The sequence below is a fragment of the Anabrus simplex genome, chromosome 2 (assembly GCF_040414725.1).
Source record: "Anabrus simplex isolate iqAnaSimp1 chromosome 2, ASM4041472v1, whole genome shotgun sequence".
Lineage (NCBI taxonomy): Eukaryota > Metazoa > Arthropoda > Insecta > Orthoptera > Tettigoniidae > Anabrus > Anabrus simplex.
The window spans coordinates 844,862,430-844,889,305 of record NC_090266.1 but is presented as its reverse complement, the minus strand read 5'-3'; the positions used below and the strand labels follow the sequence as shown (position 1 = coordinate 844,889,305).

The window sequence follows — 26,876 nt, the reverse complement described above, 5'->3', positions numbered from 1 at the left end:
GGATGAGATACTTGTTTGAACATTTTGTCATCTAGGCGAAGTTAGATGCTAGATGCTACATTTGTTCCAGATATATTACGAGATAGTACCTCAATTCATATTATTCGAAGCACGTATACAAATCCTGGATCAAAATAACTACATTTACTCGTACTACAATATAAAGTACATCATGATGACACAAAATAACATGCTCACGTTTTCAATGGTGATGAGATAAAACTGAACATATTATAAGAAGTGAAATGGTGAAAGTTATCAGATATCGTATAAAAAGTAAATACTCAAGATTTATGACCATTACATTTGTAGAACCTGACAACGACAAATAGGATCTCAATCATTTAGTTGATTCATTGTAAGGGCTATGGATAGCATGGTTTTGTATCTCAGTGATGTCTGGCATTATTTCTATAACCCGAACTAAGCAACTGAGGAAAAGTTCCTTGAAATTCACTTAATGTATCGTCCGGCCAAAGGGAATGGTATGCAGACCTTCACCTAAGGAGAAAGTAACTCAACACCCATTAAACATATTACTTCTGCCACTCACAAAGGACGGCTGGCGATAGTCACCATGTTCTGAACCACTCAGTTTTGATTTCCAAGTCTCACTACGGGATAAGACAACACGCAGATTCACAGGGATAACTACATGATCCCAAAACAAAATGACTTAGGTAATCAAGCTGTGTCTGAATACGGCTTGTGCTAAGGTCATATAAGGGACTATAAGAATGAAGTTCGAAACATTATCGTTGATGACAATTTGACGACAGGCATAGTTAAATGGTTTGGTTCCTTACTACTAAGCCCACATAGATGAGTGAAACTGAAAAACACGCTACACAGCGAATATAAATACTCCTTGTTATTAGTAACGCTGAAGTCTGAGATGCTTTCCAATGAGAAAAGCTTGATGAATCAACAGAAGAGACGAAAAATCTAAGTAAGGAAATCGATGTTCGAATATTCTATAAGAATAACTCAAAAATTACAGGACGATAGGGTGAGCATTCTCTAGTCATCTACGACTCGATGTTACAAGGATTATTGCAAGAATGGTGGAACAATTTTCAGAGGGAAGTCGGTTGGAGAAAGGAAACGTGGATGTAATGGGAGCAAGTGAGACGGGAAGCTTGCAGAAACGAGGCTGCATTATGGGCATGAGGAGAAGTAGGCTCTTAAATGGTTGTGAAGACAAAGAACAATAAAAATATGAAGGAAGCCACGAAATGTCTATAAGAACAGTGAAGAAATGCCTTTAATATTAATATTTTAGCAATAAACCACTTTTCTGCCCTAATATTTAATAAGAAGTGTTTACAATTATGACACAAGAGTCACGACAAAATTGAAGCTCACGAAGATGTTATGAATTTCTCTTTGTTAAGGAAGAAAAAATAATCCTTATATTCAATATTAAATTATCGAGTACGAGAGGAAGTCAGAAAAATGGCTAGAGTTATTTTTAATCTGTCCTATAAATATATTATAGAACTTCTGGGATTTATTTTACGAACGTTATAAATTACTACTTTTTGAAATATATTTTAGGAATGTCTTTGTAATAATATACTGGACATCTCAGCCCATTTTGGTGAATATGGAGAGCAGGAAATTTAGTGCATTTGTGTAGATTTCATTGATGCAGTTCCCGAACTACCCTGACCATGACGGAGTATGGGCGTACGGAGATGTCAAATCACGTCGTTGAGAACTTGGGAGAAAACACTCTGCAGTATGTACACATTACAAGCAAATTTCTAGCGTACAGAAAGATGTTTTCACAGTACTACTTATTCCATATTTTATCACGCCTGATATTCATATTATAATTATGTTCAGAGAGCTTCACAGTGCAACTATGCTTCATTGTTGGGTGCAAGGTAAAAACTAAACACTCACGAATCAATACTTCGAGTTTACTTCAAATAATATTGCAAAAGAACAGCAAAGGAATTCGAAGGTACCTTGAACTGTTTCTGGGAAATGAATCGAAATGATTAGAAGTCACTCTTTCCCAAATGTGTTTGTGGTCGCTGTATCTCAGTATTTCATAACCTGTGGAACCTGCCACCTCAAAAATTACTGAAGCGATTTCCTTGTGTTGTCTTCTCGTCGATTTCTGGCACTGTAATCAATAACAGGTGGCTGCAGTTTTCAGATTTTAGGAACATGACGAGAAATAATAGAACCTCTCTGCACTGACGTTTCCAAGACATTTCAACACTCGTTCACTGTAATTATGTACCATGCCATGTTAGTGGCTTCTGACATTTTGGTGGATTATACTGTCACTTCTGTGAAAAATATTACATTTCATTAGTTTCCAATGTCCGCCCTCTTTTCCGCAGTTATTTATGAATGAATAGAAGAATAACTTGAAACTGCACCGAATGCTTTTGATGTCTACATACAAACCAGAGAGAGTCTTATCCCGCTATAAGTTAACTGGCATAGGTATAATAAAAATGGGCCTCATTTTCTGACTTTCTCTCGTATGATTCTTTGGAAGAAATGCAAATAGATATGCGGGAAAACATGTAGAAGTGTTACACGTGTACGGCTCACCTAATGTCATAGCCAGGGTCGATTCGGCTACCTTTGGCCTTCCAAGTCAAATCCATGGGCTGATCTCCTTCCGCTTCACATCTCAGGTGAACCAGTTCTCCCTTTCTCACAGTCTCTTGCCGGGAGCGGATCTTGAATTCTGGGCCAGCTACATAGAGGCTAGTATTAGCATCACGAATTGTATGTTTAAAATATATGTACATGAATCTATTATACGTACAGAGGGTAAAATATACACCTGCTATCTTCTCTCATATGCATCGTTTTCTTAAGCACAATAATTGTTCTCTGTCCCATGTTTATTGATTAACTGTCAAGAATGTACGGTATACATCTCGGTTCATTATGTATACGTACGTATTTTCTGTAATATTTATATATGTAATCAAATGAAGGGACACATACAATAATTAATTCACTTTACTTTTATAAGTTCATATAATGAAAGCTCAGAAACTAGAATAAGTTAATGAAGGTACAAAAAAAGTGCAAACAGCTTCCTTGAATGTCGTGTTTTGCCGTCTTTTAAGGAACTTTACTTCAAAAGATACCTATTGTATTCTAAAAATCGGAATATTATGTGTCATCGCTCTATTGGTTTTGTTACGGATGTCTCTTTACATATTTTAAATTATATTTTTGCTGTCTAGTTCAGTCCCGGGTTTTAGTTTACATATACTGTTAGTTGTCCGTACATGTTTCGATTTTCTTCAGACGTACCTGAAGGTATTCATTACTAACACGCGAGTCCGTTCACATACAACAAATATTTTTAAATTCCGTTCAGTCTTAATTTATTCCCAATATTGTCACTGGTCAATACCATGGAGTTTCCTTACATTTTTCTTCGTGCGCATACAGTCAACTTAATTCCTAGACGGTTTACAAATTGTTCGAACCGATCAGCTTGGAATTGCGCACTTCCTACGACGCTAACCAGGCGGCGTATTCCGCAGCAGTATTCCCGCGACCTGAAAATAATCTAGAAGTGGATATGAGCGTGTGCAAGCTAAGTCACGTGTAGCACACCCTGAAAAGCACAATGATCGGAAGACTAGAGCTATTGGCATGTTGTATTGGAGTTCGGTTGACTGAACCAGTGAAAGGGAATTTGAATTTGATGGATGTAACCACATATTATTGGACAGATTCATCAACTGTACTTTGCTGGATAAAAACGAGTGATACATGAGGGCAATTTGTTGGGAATCGAGTGAAGGAAAATTAGATCCTTTCTAAATCAACTTGTTGGAATCATGTCGCTGGAACAGAGGATCCTGCAAACCATCCCTCAAGAGGATGCACTGCAACACAGTTACTGGAAGGTAGACGGCGGTAGGGGCCAACGTGGCTGAAACTTATCAAAGATCAGTGGCCTGTCTCAATGAAAATTAAGTCTCTGAAGAAAGGGGAAAACGAATTGTCAGTAGACTGATATCCTTAGACGGCGGTGGGAGAAGGTACCTTTGTTAGTTCACGAAGTATTGAAGAGTCGTGAGTATAGTAGCATGGATGCTAAGGTTTCTGCACAAAATCAAACCTAAGGAAGACAGACATTCTGCGGCTGTGTTGTCTATTCCTGAAGTGAAGGGAGCTGAATGGAAACTCCTGAAATTGGTGCAAGTGAAGGGTTCTTTCAAAGGGAGAAATATTCAATGCATTCGTCAAATCCAGACCAGGATAAAGCAGCGGTGTGATGAAAAAACTTTAAAGACCCTATCTTGTTGCTTTCTGATCATGAATTGATTACCATATTAATTTTGGAGTGGCACGTAAGACAGTCACATGCTGCGGTACAAATTCTGCTGTGCATTCTACATGAATGGTTCTGAATCCTCAATGAAAGGAAACCTATTCGCAATATTCTTTCGACGTGTGTCAGATGAAGAAGGTTTAATGTGAGGGAAATTGGAACTGAACTTGCACATCTTCCCAGAAAAAGAGTGAGAGAGGCTGCGATGTTTGAGGTGGTTGGAGTAGAATTGGCAGGCCTTTTCCATTTAAAATGTGGCAAGAAGGTTTGAATACTGATCTTCACCTCGGCTGTTTACAAAGCAGTGCATTTTGTATTGGTGGTATCCGTATCGACTGCTAAGTTTGCGGAGGCCTTGAGAAGATTTATTGCTAGACGTGGTCGTCCTTAAATTGTCTACTGTGACAACGGAACACATTTTGTTTGCACTGATAATCCATTCAAGGAAATCGACTGGAAAAAGATCTCTGCAGAATCATCGATCATGAGAATAGACTATAAATTCAATTTTTCTTCCGCTGGATGGTGGGGTGGATGTTGGGAGAGCTTAATCGAGATGGTTAAGGGTCTGCTACACCGTGTCTTGGGCCATGCATCTTTGAACTATGTGGAATTGTTGACCGTCCGTACAGGATGTGAGGCTGTCATAAACTCTCGACCTTTAGCTATTTATCGGGAGATCTAGAAGCTCTAGTGTCATTAACGCCAGTAGCATTTTGCAAGACATTCAGACATTCACTATTGCATCGAGAGAACGATCTTTTCCATGAAGTACCGGTATCTACGAAACTTCGAGAGTAGTTGAGGAAGAGGTTCAGGCTAGAGCATTTGGGCCAACTTGCTGAAGCGTGATAAGACAGCTGGTCAAAACCAGATACACATGGAGGAAGTTGACAACAAGCGAAGAATAGAGGGGCCTGTTGGTCTATGAACAGTGATGGCAATGTGGTACAGTATGACCAGATGCTTGTTCACAAAATATCTTCTAGAGTTCCTGGTAGTGTAACTACAAGAAGGTGAAGAACAGTGAAAATTCCTCCATGTTTTCTTTGTGACTAATCTCTTGTTCATAATTATGTTGTTGTTTTACTTATTAGCTTTCTATTTCAATCTAGGATGAAAATCAAAAGGTGGGACTATGTGACAGAGACGGACATGTGGAAATGTGTAAAGAGGTTATAGAATAGTTTACTCCATGGGCGAAGTGATCTATTACGGTGAGTTGTTTATTCGATGTTGTCATTTGGAAAATGGTGCAGTATGGTCATTGTTAATATTCCTTGTAAATTAAAGCTCTTTTCAAGCCGTTTCGAGTTTTAATCAGTTTGGTTGGTACATTAATTCGGGTACATTAGTGTCCCTCGACACTCTGATTTTAACACAAGAATGAGTAATTTTGTTCTTTGCTATGGTCGGTATAAAAATGGCAAGATTTTTGATTAATTTTGGGAGTGGTGACTATTCATACTTATGTAGACATCAACGAAAGCTTCACTTGCCAATGTCGAACGTTTGCTGGAAAGCTTGACGCCATTATGAGTAGTAGTCTCTTATATATTCACGTCTATATCTCTTTCAGGGTATGGAGTCAGATATTTCACCACGCCTTAAGTAAAATCTCACAAGAAGATCATGTGATGTGGACGGCCATTTATTTTTAGAGAAGCTGCGGGTTTCTTCAAAGCTGGCTTTAGAAAAGTTTGAAATCTGGCCCCATCTTTCGAGTAGCAGCATGTCATAAGGTCAACAACAATAACATCAATCAGTTGTTCTGTAAGCTGGTGCGGCGTACTCAGACAGACGGTGATTGAAGTGTATCTGATTACCACTGGTTTAACTATTGGTACTTAGTATGAGCAACAGGGTTTGATGCACAGCGCGAGTGATTTGAATTTTGCTGAATCAGCATTTTTAAGGCCAAAATCATAGCGTCATAACGTCAATTAACTTAACCTAACAGTCCTGACATAACCCCACAGGCTCCAAGGAGTAGCCCATCGGTCAGGTCATTGCTCAGTTATGCTTAGTTTTGGGGTAGATCGATGATAACCTCTCCCCCTAGACCAGTGATCCCTCACCGGTCCACCAAACATCGCTGCCGATGGCCCAGTGAATATTCACAGGTTTCCATAGCAGTCCCCCATTTTACCCTCAGGCTTGTAGCCTTCGCTGAGACCAGCAGTCGTCTATTCACTCGTAAATGAACTGTAGATGTTGCCTCCTTGTGTATTTCCTTTAATAGTGCAGTGCGGAGTGAAGGTGGAAAGGTAGAGGGAAATATAGAAAGCGTCACTATCGGTTAGTAATGTGGGAATACAGAGTTCGCCACTAGTGACCAGAGTTCATCAGATAGCCGATAGGGAGCAGCATGTGCTCAAGATGGCCAATTGAGCATATGATTATGGAGGGGAGCAAGTGTTTTGAATTTTTAAAACTGACAAAACCACGTGTACATTCGCAAGATGGCTGATAGAGTGCAGAACGAGCATAACATGGCAGTATGAGCATATGTGAGCTAATGTGCTTTGAATTCTAATAGCTCTAAAAACCAGGTGTACATGTACACTAGTGTTCATTTAAATCTCGGGCCAGAAATATTCATTTCAGGCAAGAAAATCAATACAGCCCTCAGAACCGCCCAGTACCAGCTTACACTCCCTCTTTCATTCGTCACATTCATGCGGAAACGTAACATATGGACACACCTGAAGTGCGATGGAAGTTGGAGACAGCGAATGACCACTGTTTCTACCTTTATAAAGTCATTGAATTGTAAATAACTGCTGAATTTATTTTCCATAGGGTGTATTATTATTAATAATATCATATTTTATCCTAAACAACCAAAGTTAAACTAATCTGGCATTAAATAATAATCATCAGAGGCGCAAGGGTGCTTGGAAAACCGTTCCTATGGAGTTATTTTCAGCGCCGATCAAACACATAAATGCTATACGCATTGGGGCGGGATTACAGCGCATCGTGCACATTTCTTCACAATTAAATTAAAGTTAATTGATTGTTTTCCTTGATTAGGAGAAGACAATATGTTTAACCACAGAAATACCTTAATCAGTTCCTCAGTAAATGGTGCTGGGAGTGACTTCCGTATGCGTAACATCATAGGGCACACCTCCTGGAAGACGAAAACATGTGACGTAGGCTCGCTTACTTCCCCTTCATCCTCAGGATTGGCCAAAATCTATGCCAAAACGTACCCTGTTTTCCTTTCCACCCGGAATTCTTGTGATCACGAGTCTACAAGAGAGTACTTTAAATATCTGATAGAACGTAGATCGATTGCAAGAGGTTTTTAAATGAAGAATAGAGTGCGTGTCGGGAATAAAATGGCGTTTTTTTTAAATACCTGAGCACATGCGAGATGGTTGTTTGACCAGTCGTTTTGAATATGACAGTTAAGCACACATAATTTAAGAGCCAGAGCACGTGCTCGAGTAATGACCGCGTGTTTTGATTTTTTTGACAGGTACCGTAGAGCCTTAGAGTAGGGTAAGCGCAAGTGCTTGTCATCGTTAGCAGGTCTACGCCACGACCACGTGCTCACGTTTTGAATCATAACATGTCCTGGGTGTTTTGACATGTTGTCTTATCAGAGCATGTGCACGTGTTCTTGACTCCTTTCATACAAGCTCGAAATGTGAACCACTGAGACGACTTTGATGTCTAACGAGGAAGACAAGACGGCAGTCAGAGCAAGTGACACGTCGGGGTCTCAGTGTTTTGACATGCAGTGATCACATTGGCACAGTCATGGAAGTGTGGTAGCCAGAGCATCTTGGAGACGATATGTTCCAACTGTAGTCTCAGCAATTTTGATGTAGTTTGTTGCTCATTTTTAGTGCAGGCTAAGTAAACTTCAAGGTGATATTCCTTTTAAAGTGAAATTTAAATAATTTGTAGACAATATACTACAAATACAAATTAATGACGATGATTGATCAAGATCATGCACGTCTGAATCTACCATATTTTCTTTAACAAGATTAAACTTGTCCTTCACTATTTATTTCGGTTAGGTTAGGATTTAGGTGCGATTGAGTTAAATCTGTATGCCTTCATGCCGAGGAGAAACCTTGAGTGCAATTTTTCATGAATATGCATCATCTGTCAACAGCCTTCAAAATAGTTTTCTGTGGTTTCACACCAGGCAAAGACTACAATCGCTAAACCAGGCTAGCAATTACCGCAGTGAATAGTACTGATTAAGATAGCACTGAAAATAGTTCCCTACCTATGATGATTCTAATGATGAAGACGTCACACACACCCAGGCACACTACAGACAATCACGTTACCTCCGTCCAAACCCACAGCCACCCCCACTACTCAGCCTATCAATCCCACCACCCCAACCTCCAAACCCAGGACCCATCACACCCCTCCCCTCCCCACCCCACTCATCCCAGACACAAATACCCTTTTACAGCTATTATTACTAAACCTATTCACGACCCAAACCAGGCACCCACCCCCAGCGCCACCCCAATACCACTCAGAAAACCCGGTCCCACCACCCCCGCCAAGTATTCAATCCCACCAAGCCCAGTAAAACCATACGAAAGTTCTCACTTCCACCAAGAAACTGCCCCTTAGCCTCACATTAACTCAAAGTCCACCCCCAAGCAAAGTCTAAAATCCACAAAAGACTCAGTACAACTTCATAAAAAAAGTAATCACCACAACCATAACCGAAGCACTGGAAACCGACTGAACGCCTCGGCGGGATGCACACACACACGCCGTATATCCACATGCTGTTTTTTTTCTAAATTAAAAATAGTGTCACCGACACACCTGAATACATGATTAAATGCATGTATTCCGGCAAACAATCCAGCGACAAGGCTTGGTATAGTTAAGCAACATCGGGCGTGGTCAGAGTTTGGAAGGGTCACCCACCAGGCTCGGCCCTTGTCGCTGGTCCGAAACTATTCAATTTTATTACTTACACATCCATGGTTCACACAACGCGAAGGTTAAAAGTTACCCAATTCTTCATTTTAAAGTAAACTACTTCTTTATTATTATTATTATTATTATTATTATTATTATTATTATTATTATTATTATTATTATTATTATTATCATCATTATTATTATTATCACCAAATATAAACTTATTATTCTTACACTTATTTTCCTGAACAGGCCAGCAGAGGAGCGCAATTAAGCGCACTGGTACTGGTACCCAATAAGCCCCCCCTCGGGGGTGCCAAACAATAACATTTGGGAAAGCTTGCAGTTTACTTTCGAGTAAACAGCCGATTGCTTGTCTCAGAGGTCCCGCACTCTCCGGCTCCAAGCTCTAGTGGAACTGGGGAACTGCTGGTGAGACCTGTGAATGCTCACTGGGCCAGCAGTTGATAATATTTGGTGGACCGGTGAAAGGTCACTGGTCCAGGGGAAATGTTTGCCAACCTCTCCCCGTAAACAAAGCATAGCCGGTCTCTGATGAACGATGGGCTCCACCATCGGTTGGGTTTTGAAGTCATGATGATGTCACAGGTCCGTAACCTTGATGACATCAGAAGCCATTGACCTTAAAAATGCTGATTCAGAAAAATCTAATTATCCACGCTGTGCATCAATCCCTGTTGCTCATTCTACTACTATTCTATTCCGTCGCGGAAAGAACCAGGTGACAACGTTTCTAAGTGCAAAAGACTGTAGTAAATGCGAATTTTCAGAGGACCATATTCGTTGGTTTTCCTATATTTACATACCCATCTAGAATAAACTTACCCTCATTGCTGAACTATCTGATGTCAAGAATGAAGGAAAGGGTGAGCAACATTTTCAATGATTATTAATACGTCACTCATTCTATCTAATGGAGTACCGGTACTGGCAATACGTATGCAGACATAATACTCATGGACTTTGTTTGGCGAGTTAATTAAGGGCAATAATTTCATTTGAGTGCCCTCTTAAAGACTTCATAATAATTGCGATGAGAATCAGTAGAACTTTCATGGTTTATACATAGGAGTAGCGAGAACTTCCCTTTTTGGCGTGCACAAAGCTAATTCAATTCACCTGTCCCAAGCAATCCATCTTTAACATTCAAACGTGCTCATTTGATTGAGTTTTAAGTTATTTCATTTATACAACATTAAAATTACAGATAACAATTAATTGTAGAATGTATGACAGACCATGTTAATACAGGTTTTAAAACAAATTACGTGTTAAAACTTAACTATTAGATTTATAATAATATGCATATTCATCTTCAAAAGGGAATCATGTCCTTTAAATGGTTTACAAGTTCATTTGGTGCAGTAGGGAAAACAATTTCTGACTCAACACTTAACCGCAGTAAAGCTTCCAGTCGATGTTGCGCTTGATGCTTTTCTCTATTTGTTGTTTACTCGTGTGAGTTTAGATCATGTTTCTTGATATGTGCAGCAGGTGACTGGATTTGATGCAAAACCCTTGATAACTCTACGAAATGAAGCATAACTGTTCAGTTTCTCACTTTTCATCAATACTGGATTCATTTCGATGAGTTTCTTTTTGGAGTTGTTTGGAGTCATCAGCTATATCTCAGCAGTCAATTCAACTCGATAAACTCTGAAAGCTCTTGAAAAAAGAAGCCAGCTCTTAATTCTTTGCATTCAAAATGAATACATTTCCCATTACTTTAAAACCCTCCTCTGTTTCTTGAACAAATCTTGTGTCAACTCTAGAAATAAGAGAGTCCAGAAGTGTGTGGTAATAGGTTATTCTCATTTTGCCTTCCTTGGGTGTAAAAGAGTTCAGTATTCAGCGTATGATCTACACAATTTGACATTTTTCTCCACTTGATTGAATGAATTTCAGTATTCCTTTCATTATAAACCTTTGGCAATTCACTGAAGATTTCACTGAAGTCATTTTCTATACACATGTTCTTTAATGTTGCCCTCAGTACCATAATTCTGGAAACTGTTCCAACGAGATTCATTTCTGGCTTTTGAAGTGCTATGCTCGCCTTATGAATAATCCCAAGGACAGGGTGAATCATAATAAGAAAAACGATCAAGTCAAATTATTTAATCTGATATATCAATCCTATGCCTTTTGCGATTTCACTAGAGGAAGATTCAGGCAGTGAACTTAGCAGTGGACATTCATCATCGCAGGATTATTTTCTATACATTGAGCCCGTACGCCACCCTTGACTTCAGACATGTTAAGGCGCCAGCAATATAAACTGTCAATACATTTTTCCACATTATTCCTGATTCAGAAAGTAACTGTTCCAGCTGGTTGAAAAGAGGACTGTACATCTGTTCCTCTTAACGCGCGAACTGCTATTCAGTGCTCAACTGGTGACTGTTTATTATAATCACAGTACCTTACAGCTAATAGACATCTGTTCGTAATGCCAACCGTCACTTGTGTCATCTGAAATTATTTACACAAACTTACTATACAGATTAGCCTTTACCTTTCTTATCACGACATCCTTTAGGGGAGAAATAAGATAATTTTTAATTGTATGACTAGTTTAAGAACAAATTTTCGGACCAGTTGTGATTCTTCCATAACAGGATCATACTTGAATCCAAGAAGAGCCCTTTTTTACGATAGACATCATGATGCTCATCACGGCCCCTTAAGGGCCACCCTCCTTTGGGTATGCATATAACGATACATATCAAGCGCTACATTGTTTCTGTATTATCCTCTGCATAATTGCTCTTGCTTTGAAATAGAAGCCTCCTTGCTTTCGTCAGGTTGGACGCCAATTTTCTGACCCTTTTCATTATTTGACCATGACATTAAGCTTTGTTGACGAGCTATTGATTTTGATTACTTTGAAAACAGTCTTGAGTTCTGTGTCACTTCTCAAAACATTTACTTATGAGTGCTAAATCTAGAAGTCCTTTCACTCCAGTATAATTCGAAGCAAACATTCGGCAATAAAAGACAAAAAGCGGAGTCGAGGCAACATTGTACTCCAAACAATTGAACTTTTTATGCCAGTCATCTTGAAAAGTCCTCTGTTTATCTCCTATTTTGGTTGTTGGGAAGAACAGATTAGGCTGATATGAACCTTTCAACCTAACATTTGTTTCTGTCCTATTGAATGCTGTGGGATTTATTGGATCACAAAGATATGATGACTCTCGCTTTAATGACAATATTGCTGAAAATGGTCAACCTTGAGGACTGGTTGCAATAGGCATAGGCTCAGTCAGTGAAAAGTATTATTAATAGCTTGAACGTTTATCATAGTTTCTAGTCTTATCACATTCTCTGTAGCTTTCACTGGGGCTGCTTTCACTTTCGACACTTAATTTTCGTCCTTATTTTCTAAAAACTGGAGCATTGCTCACAATTTTCCTTTAAACCACTATATTATTAATTAGTGACAATGAAACTAACACTTACCGTTGAAGTTTTTTTTGAACTGGATCTCGGAAGCTGTGGTCGGAGCCAGAGCCTCGCTTTACGACTGCTGTCACGGAGTGTCAACGTTTGAAAATTTAGAAATTACTAACCAATTTAGTCTCACGTTTCATCGGCAGCCCACCCAAATTTTTTCATCTCACCTTCGCCTTGTTGGAACATCGCCAGGCTGCGTCCTTTTTCTTCTCCGTCCATCACTAATTTTGACTGTTACTCAATGTTGATGAGTGTCTTGAGCTGTTTATACTGGTAGTACACTCCAGCATCTATCTCATGAATATGTTTTATGAGTTCGCTGCGGTGTTCCTGTTCTGGTTGGTAAAAGTATTTCGCAGCCTTTAAGATTTCTTCCTTTATCGAGGAAATCTTAGTTGTTTATATTAAGGACCCTCTTGTATATCAGAAGTTTATTACGAAGGTCCAGTTCTGAGCTTCGGTTTACTAAACATTCTACTGGCGTGTACGCTTTATGTGATTTGTCAAGGATACGTTTGAAATGTGCCTTGTATTGGAGTCTTCGGTGACAGACGCAAGTCATCAAGCCGGCCGTTCCTCACGACCCTTCAGTGTTGACCACTAGTTATCTATCGGTGTTGCTCGAAGGCACATGGAAACAAAAGTTTTCCGACCGACCAGGAAAAGCTATTCCTGTGAAAGAGGGAGGCACGATATAATGCAACACATTATTAGAACACACAGATTAGCGAAAATACAAGTTTATGTCGATATATAGAATAATATATCGGAATGTGGGTAATTTTTTGTTGATCTTGACGTTGTCTTATTAGGGTGTGTACGGGTACACGCTGTTCATTCTATAGCTTCGCCTATGGTTTATATCTGACCACGGCAAGCAATGCATTTCTGCGACCAAATTGAAGATACTTCTTGTTGTATCTGATGTCCATGTTATATTTGGAATATTAAGCCGTGTGAACGTTCTCTCATTATCAGATTATCCCTAAATTCCTTCTCGTATATATTTAAATGTATTTTGTCGCCCAAAGGGAGTTTCTATGAGTATAAACTTCACCATCCTGTTTGAATACAGGACATAAGGATAGTTACACAGATAAATATTCACACATTTGTTCCTAGAGGATTATTACATAGAATACACACTTTTCGCACGAGAGTAGCTACAACATGGAGGCAGAGAGTGTTAGTTGATATATTAACATACGCAGTATAGATAGTAAGGACATTCTTACGGACAAGCTCATCAAGGCATGACGTGGAATTCACTACAATATCACCAAAATGATCAATGTAGCGTAGAACCCGTCTTTCTGAATCTCGGTGTGTGAAGGAGTTTGTGTTTACTGGTTGTAATCACACCGGGTAGGAAGTTCCTCATCTAAATTATTATTGAGAATGAAGATTGCTAAATTCGACGTATCGACATACAGTGGACGGTACTGTGGCATCATCTAGAGGGATTTTGAAGTCTGTGGAAATTAGCCTGATCTGTATTTAGAAGCACGAATGAGGACTATCTAATAACTTTCAAATAGTTGAAAACAAGATGGATAATACATTGCTTTCACTAACAAGTCCCGCTTCAGTTCCAGTGAAGGAGGGTTTGGCGCCTTATTGAACAACGCAATGTCGTAGCACTTAGTTATGAGTGTCATATATTGCGAACAAAAAGTATTAGACTTGTGGTGCCATTATGTGTAATTCTACATCATATCTTGTGTTTGTTGAAGGGAAATTTGAGATTTTAGTGTCTTCATTCCTTTTCACTTATTGGAAGCATTTCTGGCGTTGTATTTCACAAGCTAAATCTTGTCTTCATTCACTTGGCATTATCCAACAAACATTGTGTACAGAATGTTGGCGGAAGAATTTTCTCGATTTGTCTCCCGAAGAATTCATTACGGATGTGTAGGCAATGTGTCTTCTACGCCACCTATCAGTCACTCAAACACGGAATATTTTGCGAGAGTAGTTACAAAATGTTACGGACTGTACCTCAGGCTACCGCACTATTAGGAGCCTCCCCGACGGAAATGCTCGTGGCACATAATCACAAATTCCCCGAAAGAGGGTAAATCACACACTGAACACTTTCCTAGAAGACATGATTAATGCTCACTTCCATACACGAGTGCAACTGACTAACAGTTCTTAATATTTTCAGTCATCCCGTAATAGATTTCCAAAGTTCCATGTACATATTTGGGGATCTGACAGAGTGTAAGTGCTATTTGAATAAGAAAATGGAACTAAATACATTGCAAATACAGTACATATATAAATCAAGAATACGGAGTGAAAGTTGATCAAAGCTTGTATACAAGGCTGTAAACTTTGGGGAACAGTGGATAAATTCCTTTTCGTATATCTTAAAATGTAATTCGTCGTCCAAAGTGACTTTCTACCGATATAAACATCATAACGTGTGAATACAGGATATAAAAATAGTTACAAGGAAATATTTTCTTTTATAAAATAACTTGTCGTTCAACATAGTAAATACACTCGTTGATGATAAGTACGTTAGTTTACTTACGTACTGTAGGTAAGATATACTATGGTAATATTTTTGCAAACATTTATAACTGACATAAATTTCAGATTTGTCACCTGACGTTGAAAGAAGTATCGAATTTCATCCATTCAACAAAATCCCCTAACCGGACTGTATCAAATATTATTCAGTGTTCAAAAATTTCTTTTCGTAACGTTTCATATTGATTTCTTTTATTTTTCGATTCCTGAATGTTTACCAAGAAATTCATGAATCTGTCATGGGCATATTGCAACTAACTGCCACTTTTAGAAAGTGTACGGTTTAATTTCACCGTGATGTTTTCACTGAAGATAAAATCCTCTTAGAAAGCCGACGATTACAGCGGCGTATTCTCTAAAGGAATAAATACAGAGTAATTCGTTGGGGAACAATTTTGTAGAAATAAACGCATTTCAAGCACAGGTCTCTTTGGTAAAGTATGCAATATGATTTTCATATATCAAATACAGCGAAGATGAAGCATCAATTATCAACGAGGTTAACCAAGTAATACCACCTTATGAATGTGCCATACGACGAGAACCTTTTGCTGCTAACTCAATTACGGATAGTAATCTACGTTGTCCTCAGAAGACAGTTTCCAAAAAACTAGTTAACTTATATTATCGGTTAATACAACTCCATATCTAGTAAATAAGAGGAATAACCGCAGAATTAATTTAACACCCATATATATGAAGACAAACGAACACTTGAAGGTGGTAAACGTACTGTTTTTGCAGTCTCTGGCCTGAATCAAAAGTACTGTTTCCGAGAAATTAGTTACTTCGTTGATCAACTGACCTGAAACTATCTTACACACAATTTTAAACTTCGACCATACAATTCCCATTAACATATTCATTATCGGCGTAGGCCTATTAGTTATCACTGAAAATATGAATATTAATTTAGAATAATCATTCCTCTGTTCAAGGTAAGGGTTAAGTTATATGAATGACAATAAATATCAATATCAGTATATGTGGATTACTTTGGTTAATTAATGGTATAAAATAATTTTATATTTCCTTAAATCACACCCCCTTTCTGTAGGAATACTCTAAAACTATCTAAGTGTTACTAGCATTATACTCAACAGGCTTCTCATCTGAATATAATGTCACCTTCTGGATGTTTCTGAAAGGGAGTAACTCCTTCCTGCTGGGCCTTCGTACAATCTTCTTGTAAGTGTCCTTCAGTGCATCTCTTCCAACATAGCGCGAATGTTCGTGTGTGGTATTATTCACATCCTTGGACTAAGTCAAATACCTAGTCTTTCATCCTACGTAGAATGGTATGGGGAGGTTCCTTGGGCGAATGTCTGATGTTCTCTTCAGATGCATTCAAAACTGACAGTGAGATTGTGTTTTGCATACTTTTAAGCTGTGGATTTTCATCTGAAACGACTGTGCGCTGCACACTGTAATTTGACGGAATAGGGCGAAATCAAGCGAAGCTGAAGCATTAATTATCAATGAGGTTAACCAATGGGCCATCCGATGAGGACATTTTTCAGCTAACTCAATTACGGATTGTAACCTACGTTGTCCTATGCAATTATACGCATTCCATACGCAGTCATTTTCACCGTGTCAATTGTGTGGTCATTTATCCTCTCTTACTGTTTACTGTTAAACTTTCTGCTTTAAGAAGCTTACCATTTTATGCTAATTTTATGGATTCGCAGTAAAAAACCATAAGTATTAGTTATTATTGAATTTTAGAGCATGGTGACAAAACGCTTCACTTTCTAGCATTAGAGTAGGGATAAATTTAGTTTCCTGGTGAAACCAACTGTACAACATAACATAAACTTTATAGTGTGCATTTTCTTTATAATTAATGCCCAAGGCTCCTTACAGATAAACTGGGAGTTCTGAAGACTTAGAACTGAAATAATTCACTTATTTGAATGTGAAACTAACTCTCAGTCTTACATCAATTTAAATACTTCATTAGCAATTGTAAGTCAATAAACCTAATAAGATTGTCAATTCTGTATGATTTTCTGAGGATCAAACAAACAAAATTCATTATTATGTTATTCTGTACATGAACTGATTTCAATATACGCAGGGTACATCCACAGAACTGTATACCAAAAAGCAAACCCAGTGTCTAATCACAATGAAATAAACACATAGTTTACTTACTATTAACACGATGTCTTTTGTTATGTGTATGAAAGTGACAATTTAAATCGATAATAACTCTAATTAACTGTAATTGTAAGTACACAGAGATATTTAATTTTTGAAATTTATACAAGAAATTTTTATACAAACGGAAGAAATTGTGCTTGTACTTAGCGAGCATTTCTTTTTAACCCCGAAAAGCATGCGAACTTAGGATAGTATTTAATGGCATTATTTTAAGATGATTCCCAAAATACTACTAATCGGAATGTAGACGAGTAGTAATTCAATACTTATCGTTATATGAAAGTCTTCGTGTAGGTGGGAGTAACGTAAGCCAAACAAACTATAAATAGGGAGAAGTAGGCAAGTATGTTGAAAAGAGGGCACTGCGTAAGAATTCTTTGCACGACTATAGAATATTTGTGGAAATAAGTTCTTATATTATTTTGAAGGATTCAACATATCTGACTGGAAGTAAATTACCAAATTACTGAAATAAATACAGCAATAAATGTTGTTTTTGTTGGAACAGAGAACTTGTTTGACTTCATAGAAGGATTTCAAGCAATGCGGTGTTATATGAAGTTGGGAAATCACAAATACTATTGAATATTTTTGAAAGATTTAATCGAAAACTCAACTCTGTTCTCTTTGTCTTGTTGCATACTTCGTGGTATTTTCCTATTGTGGGGAATTAAACAGCACTAATAACAATGATTATACAATATGGAGAGCTGTATGTAAATATAAACCTTCAATATACGGTATGTCTTTTTGATTCTTACCGTACACAGTGAGCCGAATGACTTTACTCAGTCCTGCACCAATACCATTCCCAGCCTGGCACAGGAAGTAACCTTCATGCTCTTCCGAGACTCTAGGGATGATCAGGGAGCCGTTCTCAAGGCTTTGAATGCGCTCGCTGCGGTAGCCAAGTTCTCTATATTCTCCTGGCTGGTTACCTGTGGAAACAAAGATTAATTCATATGTTATTTTGTCCTCTTTCGTAGTGGGACTGACGAAAATTATGTAAATCTAGTGCCACATGCAAGGAGTACTCAAAATTATTGATCATATTTGAAGAAAATCTAGTAATAACTGCCCGATAAATGATCCAATAACCGTGGTCTATATAACGATAAAAAACTGTCTACATATTCGAGTGATAGTTCTCATAGAGAACAATCCCTAGGTACTGAGGTGATTAGAACGAGAATGTGGGAATCAAGACGTAATGCATGAGAAGGACGACACTCATACCTAGAACGATTTCCTGTACGAAGACTACCGACTGCGGATCCGAGCTTCATCTGTGTGGTTCATGGTGCAAGTACCAGTACAACATAAATGAGGAAACTACAAGCACCATGGACTTCCTGAAAGAGCAGTACTTTTTATGAAGTATATTTATAGAGATCTCACCCTCCCTGATTTGTTGAAAAAGTGTTTGCAGGAGAAAACTTAAAAATGTTAATGAAACTTTTAACAAGGTAATTTGGAACAGTTTGTCTAAATATGTTCTTGTGGGGGTATAAAACCCTAAATCTGGGTCCATGATACTGTGATAACATTAATGTTGCAAGTACAGAAAAAATAGGGTACTTGTACATCTAGGGATTCAGCCAGGGCGTAATTCAGTCGGGGTTCGTCATATTTAACTGGAAAATTTAAAAAGTGTTTATGGTGGAAGGCAATGCAATAAAGAGAAGCAAAGCAGCCAAAATAAGTCTAAAGGACAAGGGAGATGAGTAATTTACAATAGGGGGATTCTTATATTTTGATCAGGTAAGATTTATATCAAGAAATATTTTAGAAATTTTCTCAGCTTTTGTATTTTTTGCTTTTAGGTACGCTCATTAAAATGGCGTGTAGCCTCTGTAGAAGGATGGTAGGGGTCTTTCGAGTTGACGCCGCACAGACGACCTGCGCCCCTATGAGGCTGGAGCACCACCTACTATGAATTTATTTTTTAATGAAGACGGAATTAACCAATGAAGGTTAAAATCCCCTAGCCGGCCGGAAATCGAAGCCGGGAACCCTGGACCAAAGTCAAGCACGCTAGCCATTTAGCCATGGAGCCGGACGGTACGCTCATTTAAAATATTATAAAAGGTAGACAGTTGAAATACTTACCCGTAATACTTCTAAACATGCTGTATCTAAATCTACCGGGCGAGTTGGCCGTGCGGTTAGTGGCGCGTGGATGTGAGCTTGCATCCGGGAGATAGTGGGTTCGAATCCCACTGTCGGCAGCCCTGAAGATAGTTTTCCGTCGATTCCCATTTTTACACCAGGCAAATACTGGGGCTGTACCTTAATTAAGGTCACGGCCGCTTCCTTCTAACTCCTCGACCTTTCCTATCCCATCGTCGCCATAAGACCTATCTGTGTCGGTGCGACGTAAAGCCACTAGCAAAAAAAGTATCTAAAGCTACCTTGTTTGTTAAATTACACTGAGTGGCCAAACGTCACAGGAAGGGGTGTCCCATTAGAAAATGTGCCGTGTATGAGCCTTGAGCGTACGGCTAGCTGCGGCATTGCTGAGCAGTCTGTCACAGACACCAGTGTCGTGAAGATGGCAACACGTCGCGAGTTAACCGACGTTGAACGTGGGATGATCATCGGCGCACGGAGCACGGCGCATGGGTCATAGCATTGCAGAGATTATACGCGAATTCGAATTTCCGAGGTCAACAGTGTCGAGGGTGAATCTTCAATATCGCAGAGAGAATGTTACCACCTGCGTAAACCGACGCAGGGAGGACCACCGGTGTTTAACGAACGGACATCACGTCGCCTCCACAGAACCATACTGGGCGCTCGACAGGCTACTGCGAGTCAGACCACCACCCAGTTGAATGCAATGCACAGGCTTCACCAGCCGACGACCAACTTATGTCCCTTTGCCTACACCTCGACACAGAGCTCAACGATGTGCATGGGCCCGCGATCATTGGACCGGGCCATGGAACAGTGCCGTATGCCCCATGAAGCTATGGACCCTGCGTGTCAACAAGGTTGTGTCCAGGTGGGAGGTGGCTCGGTTCTGGTCTTGGTGGCGTTCTCATGGTCGCAATTAGGCCCCATTGTCCGGCTGCAGGGAGCGCTGACAGGTGCACGTTATGTAGACATTCTTTCAGACCATCTGCATCCCTTTTGGTCATAGCTTACCTGGTGGAGATGCCATGTTTCAACAGGTCAATGCGACATGTCAGTGCTCTGTGGTGGAACGCAGGTGATTGGAGGAGCACTCCAGTGAAGTTATGACCATGGATTGGCCCTCCAGATTTCCCGATCTTAATCCAGTCGAGCATTTATTGGATGTTGTCGATGCTGGTGTACGCCCCATGAACTCCGCACCAAATACACAAGACCAACTGTGGGTAGCAGTGCAAGATGCGCGTGAGCTTCGCGCGGAGATTGTGGGTTCGAACCCCAGCTCTGAAGATGTTTTTCCGTGGTTTACCATTTTAACACCAGGCAAATGGTGGGGCTGTACCTTAATTATGGCCACGGTTGCTTCCTTCCCACACTAGGCATTTCCTGTCCCATCGTCGCCATAAGACCTATCTGTGTTGATGCCCAATCGTAATGAAAAAAGAAAGTTGTATTGCACACAAACACACACACACACACACACACACACACACACACACACACACACACACACACACACACACACACACACACACACACCACACACGCGCGCGCGCGCGCGTTCAAACCGCAGTAGCAAACTGAGCCAGTGAAGAGTACCGTACTGTGAAGAAAGAATTTGTGAGCCAGTGAAGTGTACTGTATTGTGAAGAAAGAATGTGTGAATTCAATCCCTGAAACTATTTACAGTTAACTTTGTACTAGAAGGACTAACCATAACTATCCGCTGTCTACAGGCAATTGCTGCAAATTTAATGAATTGCTCTGGGACGGTTGAACGCTCAGTGGGTGGTCGTGCTACCTGACTCGATAGCCTGTGCCAGCCCAAGAATGGCACGAATGGCTGTCTTATGACCGCAAGTCGCATAGGGTTTTCTTCCACTGATATTATATCAGCTTAAGGCGGGCTCCAACCGTGCCAACCAAGACTTGGTACAGTTCATAGAACTCCAAGAATGGGAGAATTTCTCTTGAAGGAAGGTTGAAACCATAGAGATTGCTTGAGCGAATAGGTGCGTTTGGGGGTTAATTGTATTTTAAACGCTCGTTTGAAGGAAATGTTTGTAAGGCTTATTAATATCTTAAGGAGCTGCCTGGCCTAAGTGGTAAGGGCGTATTCGGTTCACCCGGAAGGACTTGGGTTCGATTCCCTGTCAGTTAGCTGAAACATTTAAGAAACGATATTTCCACTTCTGGAAGTGCACATGTTCTTCAGGTTCACTCAGCCTACACCAAAAGGTTGTAAAGGCAGCCGGGAGCAGAGCTAACCTCTCTAACCCACCAAGTGCCGAGGTTACGGATAGTGGGATCCTTTACCTTCCACTCAAAGAGCCTTCATGGCTCACTTTGCTTTGCTTTGGTTTTTTATTACCGTCTTACGTTAAACAAAGGGCACTGCCGCTCATTGTTCGTGTACAAACACACAGACTTATCAGCTATCAAACGACACCAGAGTCATAAGGTATTTTAAATTTATTTATATCCCAATATACTCTTATATGAAGAGTTCAGTAACATTTTCTACTCGCCTTAAATATAATTGTTTGCTAATGAGGTGGGCTGATGGTCTAGATCCACTATATTATAACAGAGAAGTAAAGAGACTAAGACGGATGTGCAGGTTGGAAAGAAATAGAGTTAGAAATGGCTGTGGAAGTAAGGAGAAATTGAAGGAACTTACTAGGAAATTGAATCTAGCAAAGAAGTCAGCTAAGGATAACATGATGGCAAGTATAATTGGCGGCCATACATATTTTAGTGAAAAATGGAAGAGTATGTATAGGTACTTTAAGGCAGAAACAGGTTCCAAGAAGGACATTCTAGGAATCATTAATGAACAAGGGGAGTGTGTATGCGAGGATCTTCAAACGGCAAAAGTATTCAGTCAGCAGTATGTCAAGATTATTGGTTACAAAGATAATGTCCAGACAGAGGAGGTGACTAATACTAAAGAAGTATTAAAAATTACCTATGACAGCAATGACATTTACATTAAGATACAAAAGTTGAAAACTAGAAAAACAGCTGGAATTTATAAGGTTTCGGGGGATATACTAAAGACAATGGGTTGGGATATAGTACCATATCTGAAGTACTTGTTTGATTATTGTTTGCATGAAGGAACTTTACCAAATGAATGGAGAGTTGCTATAGTAGCCCCTGTATATAAAGGACAGGGTGATAGACATAAAGCAGAAAATTACAGGCCAGTCAGTTTGACATGCATTGCATGTAAGTTTTGGGAAAGCATTCTTTCTGATTACAGAATTAGAGTAGGTGAAGTTTTATCGATCCCTGTAATAATTAAGAGGGGAATTCCCCAAGGCAGTATTATTGGACCTTTATGTTTTCTTATATATATCAATGATATGTGTAAAGAAGTGGAATCAGAGATAAGGCTTTTTTCAAATGATGTTATTCTGTACAGAGTAATAAATAAGTTACAAGGTTGTGAGCAACTGCAAAGTGACCTCGATAATGTTGTGAGATGGACAGTAGGCAATGGTATGAGGATAAACGGGGATAAAAGTCAGGTTGTGAGTTTCACAAATAGGAAAAGTCCTCTCAGTTTTAATTACTGCGCTGATGGTGTGAAGGCTTCGTTTGTGGATCATTGTAAATATCTAGGCATTAACATAAGGAAAGATCTTCATTGGGGTAATAACATAAATATGATTGTAAAATAAAGGGTATAGATCTCTGCACATGGTTATGAGGGTACTGAGGGGTTGTTGTAAGGATGAAAGGAGAGAGCATATTTGTCTCTGGTGAGACCCCAACTAGAGTGTGGTTCCAGTGTATGGGACCCTCACCAGGATTACTTGATTCAGGAACTGGAAAAAATCCAAAGAAAAGCAGCTCGATTTGTTCTGGGCGATTTCCGACAAAAGAGTAGCGTTACAAAAATGTTGCAAAGTTTGGGCTGGGAAGAAGTGGGAGAAAGGAGACGAGCTGTTCGACTAAGTGGTATGTTCCGAGCTGTCAGCGGAGAGATGGCGTGGGAGGACATCAGTAGACGAATAATTTTGAGTGGTGTCTTTAAAAGTAGGAAAGATCACAGTATGAAGATAAAGTTGGAATTCAAGAGGACAAATTGAGGCAAATATTCGTTTATAGGAAGGGGAGTTAGGGATTGGAATAACTTACCAAGGGAGATGTTCAAAAAATTTCCTATTTCTTTGCAATCATTTGAGAAAAGGCTAGGAAAACATCAGATAGGGAATCTGTCATCTGGGCGACTGCCCTAAATGCAGATCAGTAGTGATTGATTGATTGATTGATTGATTGATTGATTCTAGGCTCCTTAAACAAACAAGCATTATCTTTATTATGAATTAATAATATTATAGTTCCCAATACAGTTCAATTTTAAGGAAAGTTTTGTGTTTTTTCGGGAAATTTGTACTTAGTCTTGTGAATATTTGTGTTGGTACATATAATCAAACAGTTGAATGTTAATAAATGTAGTGTCAGAAAATACATTCCCATTATTGTATCAAGTTCAGAGCTCACAAAGCTTTGTAAGCGTGTTAAACAGCGTTAAGAATGGATCTTTCCTTGATTAGGACCAATAATGGGATTGTATCTTTAAACACCATATTTATTAACATTCAGCTGTTTGATTCAAAACAAATATTCACAGACTAAGTAAAAAATTTCCCAAACAGTGTCCCTGATACATGATAAATCTGCTGTTTTACTGATCGTAATTATTTTTGTTCCTTTTTTCAATTAACTGAACACTGAAGTCGCCGTAAGCTGTACACATGGCACTACTCTTATTGATACCTTTTTGGAGATATTATTATCAGGTTTTCTTACGCAAATGAGATCACTTGGGCAGTGGAGTGCTGAGTTATATGGAAATGTTGCTCATTCACCTTTTCAGCACAATCTCACTCTCTCTCACTCTGTCTGTGTGTTTGTATTTTTGTGTATGTAAAGTCTTAAATGGTTTTAAAATAACAAATAACAAGAAGCGCAGTATTGTGAAAGATGTCCAGACAAGGTTGCTGACTCATTTATATACAATGCGAACGGTTGAGGATCCTATTCCATCGTTATAAATGAAAAGATATATAAAGATGTTTGGAAGTGTACTAATGATGTGCAATCATTCTGCCAAAGTCTTAAGTGACCTGGAAATGGAGTGAGAGTACAAATTTTGTTCATTTTATAATTTTACCATCAGATATACTGTTAAATTTAAAAACGCAACACCAGTGCTAAGGATAACAAGTTGCTCTCTAACGAAGTCCGTATTTGAAATGTAGGAAATATAAGTAGATTATGTAATGAGGGAAATAATGTCTCAGTGTTTCAAACAGTTATTCATAATGTATTTAGATGACCTGCTTGATGAAGTGAAATATACCTTATTGTATTTTCAATGCTTTGTGCATCGTGTTTCTGTTCTTACCTATTGCTTGTTTCCAAATAACGGCAGGCTTTGGAAATCCATCTACTTGGCAGTGCAGTGTGACCGGCTGACCAAGTACCACACTCTGATCAGCTGGTTCTACTACCCAACGTGGTGGCACTGAAACAAACTCCAATTAATAAGGATTATAAATAAGAATTTACTTAATCTAACCTTATATATGTGTGTAAAATCCCCGCGTGAATCTGGATGGATGTATTTGGATCTTTGAATATCCTTGAAAATATACCGTGTGAAGTATTCCTCGGATAATAATCCATACTCTCAACGTCACCGAGTTTTCCTAGAAACTGTGCCATTATTGTCAATATTCAGATCAATGGCATATTGCTCTAGATTTTATGCTATGTAACTTATCTGGCAGTAATATTTCAGTTTTTTAATGTGCATGTCGCAAACTCTTCTCTCACTTTCACTGCTTACAAATATGCTTGAAAAAACGTGAAGATGAGTAGTTAAGATTAACTCAGAAATGAAACATCTCACGACATTTTGAATGTCCATTTATTTTCTGTTCCTCTATATTCGATGGAAGTAACATTTGAGAATATACCTTGCAGATTTCAGCCTTAGGTTGTAAAAATCCATTCACAGTCGTCTGTAAGACAAACCACAATTAGTATCTATGTAGAGATACTTTAAATATTTACAAAATTAACCTTAATTAACATCAGATATTGTTATAACTACAATAAAAGGTTCAATATAATTAATGCGATACCCCTTTTTTAGGCATTACTGAGGAATAACGCTGAAATACACTGACTGACAGAGCAAATGCAACACCAAGAAGGAGTGGTCAGAACTTTATGCCAATTGCAGGGTAGACTGACGTCACTGAGGTATGCTCATGATGTGAAATGCGCCGCTGTGCTGCGCACGTAGCGAACGATAAATGGGACACGGCGTTGGCGAATGGCCCACTTCGTACCGTGATTTCTCAGCCGACAGTCATTGTAGAACGTGTTGTCGTGTGCCACAGGACACGTGTATAGCTAAGAATGCCAGGCCGCCGTCAACGGAGGCATTTCCAGCAGACAGACGACTTTACGAGGGGTATGGTGATCGGGCTGAGAAGGGCAGGTTGGTCGCTTCGTCAAATCGCAGCCGATACCCATAGGGATGTGTCCACGGTGCAGCGCCTGTGGCGAAGATGGTTGGCGCAGGTACATGTGGCACGTGCGAGGGGTCCAGGCGCAGCCCGAGTGACGTCAGCACGCGAGGATCGGCGCATCCGCCGCCAAGTGGTGGCAGCCCCGCACGCCACGTCAACCGCCATTCTTCAGCATGTGCAAGACACCCTGGCTGTTCCAATATCGACCAGAACAATTTCCCGTCGATTGGTTGAAGGAGGCCTGCACTCCCGGCGTCCGCTCAGAAGACTACCATTGACTCCACAGCATAGACGTGCACGCCTGGCATGGTGCCGGGCTAGAGCGACTTGGATGAGGGAATGGCGGAACGTCGTGTTCTCCGATGAGTCACGCTTCTGTTCTGTCAGTGATAGTCACCGCAGACGAGTGTGGCGTCGGCGTGGAGAAAGGTCAAATCCGGCAGTAACTGTGGAGCGCCTTACCGCTAGACAACGCGGCATCATGGTTTGGGGCGCTATTGCGTATGATTCCACGTCACCTCTAGTGCATATTCAAGGCACGTTAAATGCCCACCGCTACGTGCAGCATGTGCTGCGGCCGGTGGCACTCCCGTACCTTCAGGGGCTACCCAATACTCTGTTTCAGCAGGATAATGCCCGCCCACACACTGCTTGCATCTCCCAACAGGCTCTACGAGGTGTACAGATGCTTCCGTGGCCAGCGTACTCTCCGGATCTCTCACCAATCGAACACGTGTGGGATCTCATTGGACGCCGTTTGCAAA

At 39.7% G+C, this 26,876-nt stretch overlaps 1 protein-coding gene across 1 annotated transcript in view; it reads right to left on the bottom strand.

Moving 5' to 3' along the window:
- The window catches only part of LOC136863709 (cell adhesion molecule Dscam2), a 1,676,531-nt gene that overhangs the window by 311,298 nt on the left and 1,338,357 nt on the right, over positions 1-26,876 (bottom strand). Inside the window, exons 13-15 of the mRNA XM_068226050.1 lie at positions 24,978-25,097; positions 18,187-18,363; positions 2,575-2,722 (exon numbers count right to left, since the gene is read on the bottom strand). Of these exons, the coding sequence (XP_068082151.1) occupies positions 2,575-2,722; positions 18,187-18,363; positions 24,978-25,097 (445 nt within the window). The remainder of the gene's footprint in view (positions 1-2,574; positions 2,723-18,186; positions 18,364-24,977; positions 25,098-26,876) is intronic.